This window comes from Clupea harengus, chromosome 3 (assembly GCF_900700415.2).
Source record: "Clupea harengus chromosome 3, Ch_v2.0.2, whole genome shotgun sequence".
Taxonomy (NCBI): Eukaryota; Metazoa; Chordata; class Actinopteri; order Clupeiformes; family Clupeidae; genus Clupea; species Clupea harengus.
Genome location: NC_045154.1, coordinates 21,000,154 through 21,007,653, shown reverse-complemented (window position 1 = coordinate 21,007,653; position 7,500 = coordinate 21,000,154). Strand labels below are relative to the sequence as shown.

At 42.3% G+C, this 7,500-nt stretch overlaps 2 protein-coding genes across 5 annotated transcripts in view; one reads left to right on the top strand and one right to left on the bottom strand.

Annotated features, from left to right (window-relative positions):
* Positions 1-5,093, bottom strand: part of si:dkey-246g23.2 (solute carrier family 66 member 2) — a 52,522-nt gene extending 47,429 nt beyond the window's left edge. Inside the window, exons 1-3 of one of the 3 annotated variants that reach the window (XM_012842491.3) lie at positions 4,747-5,093; positions 1,989-2,252; positions 1,710-1,843 (exon numbers count right to left, since the gene is read on the bottom strand). In XM_012842491.3, coding sequence (XP_012697945.1) covers positions 1,710-1,843; positions 1,989-2,197 — 343 coding nt within the window. In that variant the 5' untranslated portion in view covers positions 2,198-2,252; positions 4,747-5,093. Of the gene's footprint in view, positions 1-1,709; positions 1,844-1,988; positions 3,328-3,782; positions 4,717-4,746 lie in introns of those variants that run through there. The other 2 variants (XM_031564918.2, XM_031564916.2) reach the window with 2 other exon arrangements.
* Positions 5,094-5,364: 271 nt separating this feature from the next.
* Positions 5,365-7,500, top strand: part of hsbp1b (heat shock factor binding protein 1b) — a 3,666-nt gene continuing 1,530 nt past the window's right edge. Inside the window, exons 1-3 of one of the 2 annotated variants that reach the window (XM_012842492.2) lie at positions 5,365-5,560; positions 6,091-6,157; positions 7,044-7,163. In XM_012842492.2, coding sequence (XP_012697946.1) covers positions 5,504-5,560; positions 6,091-6,157; positions 7,044-7,162 — 243 coding nt within the window. In that variant the 5' untranslated portion in view covers positions 5,365-5,503 and the 3' untranslated portion in view covers position 7,163. Of the gene's footprint in view, positions 5,561-6,090; positions 6,158-7,043; positions 7,168-7,500 lie in introns of both variants that reach the window. The other variant, XM_031564919.1, reaches the window with a different exon arrangement.

The following is a 7,500-nucleotide window of genomic DNA, read 5'->3' as shown; positions in this document are numbered from 1 at the left end:
GCACTTAAGGAAGTCAACCCTTCTTTCTATCATTAATCAAAATGACAGGTAAATTAGAGAGCCGCCTGACTCCATATACAGTTGTTCCCTTCTATTACAGGTATATTACAAGATTTCATCATCCGATTTCTTTCCCTCTGACTCTCATAAAAGCTTAAGTTAGATTGAGTCGTTAGCCAAAACAGGCCGAAAGCCAATCAACTACTGGCTGAATTTGCCATAAATCAAAACTATAAATTGGATTCTACACTCACACGAGGACCCCCCCCCCCCCCCCCCCCCCCCCCCCCCCCCCCATCCCCCTCCTGTGCCTATCTCCCCCCTATGTGGAAGTCTTTACCCAGACTACCCCAGCCATGCGTGCGGAGAGGAGACGGAGCGAGCAGCGTTCACCGACAGAGAGCAAAACAGCCCCAGGCTGGACTATAGTACCTCTATGAGACAATAACACCGCCCATCCTCATCCATTTAAGTGGATGAGAATTCGTTTAGCCTGCAGAACTGTCATCCGGAAGACATAAAAGTGATCATCAATTTCAGCAGGCCCTGGGGCAAGATCATGGGACAGTACTGAAGACACTGGAGACAAGAGGGGGGTAACTATATCTATAACCACAGCAAAAACAGAGGGTTATGGCCAGACAAGACAGACTGCAGAGTCAAATGTAAGGAGTATGTGTGGGGAAGAGAAAGAAAGAGAAGGTGAGAGAGAGAGAGGGAGAGAGAGGGAGAGGGAGAGAGGGAGAGAGAGAGTGTGTGTACTACGTACTGAGATAATGATATCTTCACCAACAGCACCCTCTTTTGGCAAAGTAAGGCTGTCGTAGCCACACAGAAATATTTCAGTATTGGTGTCGGGATTATGTTACCTATTACACTGGAGTCTTTGTTTTCTGACATATTTGCAACTTCCTAACACACTCTATAGTTAGTCATATTACTACTACAACTACTTCTACTACTATTACTATTTTATTGCCTTATAAAGATAAAGATACTTCTTTTCATGTTCCTATCCTTGTTTCCTTTTCGGTTTCCATCATCGTTGGATATGGGGGGTAAAAAGTATGAAAAATGCCTTGCTTTGTTTTTGAACCGCTCCCCAGGGCTGTCTGTACCGGAGAAGCATATGGTCTTGTGTTCATACGCTTCCAGTGCAGGTGTTACACTGATAAGGTGTCGTCCCCTCTGTTGTAGTGGTATCAGATAGCTGATTGGCCGCTGCCTGCTGTTCTATACCATGCTGATACTGTGTCGTTTCTGATTACCTTGTGTTATGATTGGAAGCTTGTTCATCAACCACAATTTGGACCTGTGTACTAACAGCTCAGTGTTGCACTATGATGTGCCTTGGACAGATGACAGGCTGGCTGGCATCTATTAGATATTGATAGTATTAAGAATTGTGTAATTTTAGTTACAACACAGGAAAAGGTGTTAAATTCCTTGTGCTATTGGTTGGGGACTTCCCACAGCGGCCAATCCCCTCACTGTCACATGCACCTGCTCATAGCCACCAGCTTAACCAATATAACAACGGCCCAACCATAGATCCTACACAGCAGGATACAACCACAATGCCCAGCTGGCTGGAGACCACAGTACCCAGGATGCGTAAAGGCACTCCTTCACTTTGAAACATGCCCTCTCTGTACCCCGGTGTTAATAGTGTTGAACCGTTTGAGAGCGGGTGGGTGGGTGGGTCTTACCTGCGATGTGATGCTGTTTGGTGGTAACCCGGTTGCTGCCCTGGATGGCGCAGCAGAGATACAGCATAGCAAACATGGTCAGGATCATCACCAGACTCTGGAGCAGCAGCGTCAGCTCAAATTGCTTCCCTATCCTGCACACAGACACACGGAGCTCAGCCAGACGCTCAGCCACCAGCATACGCAACCACTATGTGACATCTGTGAATCAACCTCAAACCTCAAATAACATGTAAATGTAAATAACAATTTCTGCAGTCAGGTAAGGCAAGGGCTCACCAGAAGAAGATGCGCAGGATGTTAGCGATGAGCAGCACGAGGCAGACGCGGGTGGAGAAGCCCTCGGTGTTGCCGCTGCGCTGGATCTCCTGGTACTGGGGCACGTAGGGCACGGCCCCGCCAAACACCATCACGCTGGAGGCCAGCCACGACAGCAGCCCCCACGACGCCTCCACGTCCTCCTCCTGTATGTCCATTTCCCTGTCCATCGCGTGTCCACCGAGCTGACTCAGTCCTGGTGCTGCGACCTCATGGCTTGGAGCGCTGCAGAGCCCAGAGGAGATGAGAGATGCCTGCGTATTCCTTTCTGTTCTTTGGGGTTTTCTTGCTTTTTCAAGTCTACAACTTTGTTAATCATTGGTGGTGCTTGGTATCATATCTATATATCTGCCAAATAACTGTGTTTAGTCTTGGGAATCTACACAGAAAATATCTGCAAAAGCAAGCAATGACTGCACAACTTCAATTAGAACAGCTCAAACACAACCTATAGTAATGAAAGATTAATTTTCTTAAGTATGAAAGCATAAGCTCATCAAATATATAAACACTACAAAATTTCCTTTTTCAAATCGGAAGACACTCATTGCCTATCCTATGAACACTCACCAGTAGCAGTAAAAAAAAGTATGGACAAACCATAGAATTAGAAGTTTGTATTCAATGGAACAGAGTGTTATTCTCTTTTGGAATGTTCCTTTCTCCAGAAGGTTTTACTGAAGTTCTAGAATATTTGGTGAAGTAACTATTACCAGTAACTGGAGGTCATTTGTTCACTAACCCTTCCAATGAACATTCTTCATGGTTTTAAAGGGTAATACAGGTCAAAGTGGACCCAGTGCTCCCCTTCCTGAAACATTCCTTGCCTCGTCTTACTTCCCACAAAATACACTGTTCATCTTTTGAGTCCCACATCTGATTGCCAACATTGAATATAGCTCTGCATTGTGAGTGTCAAAGTTCTTCCAATACATCTTAAAGCTACTCGGACCCACCCACATAGATGATATCTAAATTGAAACTAATAGATAAACTAAATTTAAATGTCAGGGTTTATTTTCCATTTGATTTTCAAAGACAACTGGTTACTCAGCTGTTGTCAAGGCATATGAATTTACTATACAAACATAATAGCAGTTACAGCTGCATGGTAAACAGGAACCAGTTTCAGCTGGGGAAGATGAATGGTTCCTTTGAGTATGACATGGGGTATGACAACTTTGTGTGGCTACAGGCACACAATATTTAAATATCATGGGGTTACCTGTGACAGTTTACGACTAGATTGCACAGCTGAAAATGGTTGCCAAAGGGGGAACTTGCAGCCTCTAACACAGGCCTATTTAAGGAGTTTATTTATTTTAGCCTAGAAAAATACATACAAGGATGATGACATGTGTTTTTGTTCTTTTTCATTCCAAATTCCTTCGCACTTAATAAATGAAAATTATGTTATTATATTTTTATTTCCTTTCTCTCTTGAAGAAAACAGACAGATCGGGGATATTACGCACGAGTTATGTACAGGGTTGGGGAGTAAATGACATGTAATAGAGTCATAACTACACTAATTACAAAATAAATGTGATTGTAATCAGTTCCCGTTACTGAGAAAAAAATATGTAATTAAAATAGTTACTAATCAAAATGTTGGTGATTAAGAAGGGGTTACATCCGATTATATATATCAGTTATTACAAGATCTGAAAATGCTATTTCTGCATATAGGCCAACGTTCGCTATTCAACAGAACCCTCGTTAAAACTCCTGTCCTCTGAACGAGAGACTACTTACATCCCAGTTAAACTTCCGATTTATGAAGCGCGCTTCAGCACACCTTTTCGCCTTTTCAGGTTTACACTAGCCCACACTACCACTGGGAAATCCTGCGTTACATAACTCGCGCATTCCGCAGGGGGGTTGGGTTGTCCCGCAGAGGAGCACGCCTCAGACCTCTCTTTGTTCTCCAGATGTGTACATCCACACCTCTCAAAAAAGAAACCAAATTCCAGAGAATGGTTGCTTGAAGCTTAATAAAAGTCTGCAGAGCAAGTATTTTTCGAAATGTTTCTAAACGTGAAAACACTACAAATGCATTATTTCTTCAGCATTGAGATGTCGTGTCGGAAGGACAGCGGATGCACTATGAAAAACAAGACACTCAAGACACTTGCGAAGCATAATCCCACGAGTAATGTATCCTTGTCTAAGAATAGCAACTCTCATCGAAATCCCTATGGCAGTAGGATGGCTGCACACCACCTGGCGAAATAAGGTTGTCCTTGAAAAAGTGCCTAAGCAACAACGAGCAAAGTGAATATTCCATACCCGAAGTCTAATTGAAAGGAGGAAGGCAGTGAATTACACGATTGTAATGCCAGCAAAATACTCTACCAAGATACTGCGATCACGTGGCGCACGAGCCGATTTCAATTAAATTAAATATTTATTTCGTCGAAAACTATGATCAAACAAATCATGTGATTTTGACAACTTGCTGATGTGAGGACACTCTGTACACAACACACGACATGAGTATGAAGCAGACCAGGCAACAGATCCTAAAGCAGATCAAAAAACACCACCGCGTGTTACTCTTTCAATACTAAAGCAAAGCTGTTACCAGCAAAGGCTGATACTGTTTTGATACATGACAGAATTAAAAATAAAAACAAAGAAGCCAGATGCCACAGAAGTGTAAAACTATCAGTGTCAACTAGTTGAATGTGACGGTACCCTAACTTCACGAGAGACTTACCTCCTTGCGAGCGCAGTTTATTTTGACAACTCGAGGCTACGTCAAAGTTGCACTGGGCTAGACCCATACTACGCAAGCACAACACCACCAGCATGGAAGAAGAGTTTCGTTATAAACGAAAAGATGAGAGATAAAGGCTATAAAAACATTGAATCCAGTGTTCAGCTTTTCGTATTTTAAAATGGTGTGAAATGTGTGCAGAAGTTGTTTCGTTGACAATAATGTATTCATATTTGAAACTAGGGGAACTCTTGAATGGAAGCAATATTTAGAATATGTCAAAATGTCCAACTTTGGTTAGTCTGTTAGTGGAACAAATAACTACCGGTAGGCTATATAGCCAGAACCATAACAGATTAGTGAAAACCTGCACAGTGGTTTAGTTTTTCCATTTGTCTACTAAATGTAAGTTTTCATGTTTCCAAGATATGCAACGATATTCTATAGTATTCATACAACTCAATAAGCGTTCCCAGACACAAACATGACAAACAGCATTATACTGTACTTTATGTACTAAACGTTTTATTCTAACAAATAAGAAGAGGTCGGTTTCTAAGCACTACGGTATTTGTTCTGACGAATTTACCGAAACATTGTCGCGATTGGCGTGAAATCTCGCGATATATCATACAAACGTGTTTTTCTCATCAGCTGTTGTGGTTGTGCATCTTTCAGCGTTAATCAGGTGCTTGGCACTGGGATATTAACGATCAAATTAACTCGCTTGTTGGTTTATCAACTGTTTCAGACGATAATGGAAAAATCAGGGGGTGATACAGATTCGAAATCTGCCCAGGATCTTACTGCAGTGGTAAGGTTTTGTCCAAGGCGTTAGTTAGCAAGATGTATAGCTAGCAAAGTTAGCTATCGCTACTTCGCTTACTCAGCCAGTTGAAAATGTTTAGCGCAGCCTAGCTACCCAACTCGATACCCTGGTCGCCGTTTTAAGGATTGTAAAGTTATTGCTTCCCTGATTACGGTAGCTACATTTAGAATGCGACGGTCTGAGTGCGAAGCTTAACTTTAAACCTCAGACGTATTCCTTTAACCCTCTTCCTCACGACTAATGAGATCGAGTCGGTTACAGTTAATTAGCTTAGCGATTTATCTTAAGCTACATCGCAGGCAACGCTGTCTGGCGTCGAATGGCAAATGAATGACTGATGACATGTAACTGCAGTTGGGAAAACATCTGCCTTTGTTTTGTTTGTGTGTTATTTCACTTGTTTACTTGGCTTGCATGAAGACTCATACTTGCTTTTCCTTAATGAAAATGCCCCTTGCCCATTCCTTTATCAATCTTCGGTTGTCTTAATTTTGCTACATTCTTTCTCTTTGCAGGTTCAGACGTTACTGCAACAGATGCAAGACAAGTTCCAGACTATGTCCGATCAAATCATTGGCAGAAATATCCTTTCATATAGAGGGCCTACTTCTAGTAGCCGGCTAACCCACCACTCGTTGCCCTAGTATAGAAATGCATGTTGGGAGACAGACATGGAAGTGTGCAGTTTGAGCATAAAGGTAGTCCTCTCTAAACGATTCAAATGTTCTAACCCCTTTTGACAACCCACACCTTGGTCCGTTTTTACAAAATCATGTAGGGATTCATAATTGTAGAAAAATCAAAAACCCATAGGCCTACATGAAATGTTGTGAGGTATTATTTTTCATTATTTGAAAAAGAGTTTGGAAGAAGCCAGGCTTTACAGAATGGTATCTTAAGTTGTCAATGGGCATTCATGAGTGTCAGGCAAGGTGACACAGACCTGTGGTCATGGATACTACAGCAACAGGCATTAGTTAAACCTTGGAAAACAACACTGTAACATTTATAAAATGGGTCACATTCATTGTTATCCACTATACTGCCCTCCAGGTTGTCACAGGACCATCTATTTGGGTGTTATTGAGCCTTATAAATGGTGTCCGTAAAACGGTGAGAGTTTAGGGCATTGAAGCAACTTTGGTCACTTCAGTGCCTTTCGTTTTCCCAAAGAGGAAGTCAATGCAGAAGTGGAACAGTTAAACTATGTAAGGTATTTAGTCAAGTTGTGTAAGATTGAGTACACAGTGTTATACCAGTGCTGTAGAGGTGAAGAAAATTTAGCGTTTAATAATATTGCACATTTATATTTGTAATGCAACGATCACGCAGGCCCGCACAATCAAGTGCTTCCTGGTGCATTGTTGGGGAAAGGGGAGGAGGTGGTGGTGGTGGGTCAGACAGTGAGCAAAGATGTTTCCCAGGCTGTTTCACACGCACAGTAGTTGTCTTCCTTAGCACAGCCCACTTGATGAGATGAGCACACGCATTGATGACCTGGAGAAGAACATTGCTGATCTCATGACTCAGGCTGGAGTGGAGGAGGGGGAGGGAGAGAGCAAGCCAAAAGAGGAAGAGGCATCCTAAAGTAGGTAATGGGGAGAACAATGCTTAACGTTATTCAAATTAAATACTTTTTGTGATGTGTGGCTAAATTCTCCTCAGACGTTAAAGTAGTCTATGCTCTGGGGGAGTCACAGATCTGTGGTTATATGCCTGTAATAAGAGGGGAAAAAAACCAACAAGTACTTTAGAATCAGCATAATGGGACATAATCAGCCACTCAGTCCTCTTGTCCAATGTTACAGTGTAGGGGCATGAACGTTTGGGCTTTGGAACATTAAGAATTGAAGAAGGTATGGCATTTGTCCTGGTACGTTGTGAAGTTTCCAACTTATCCAATGTCACTGAATATTGAGGATTTG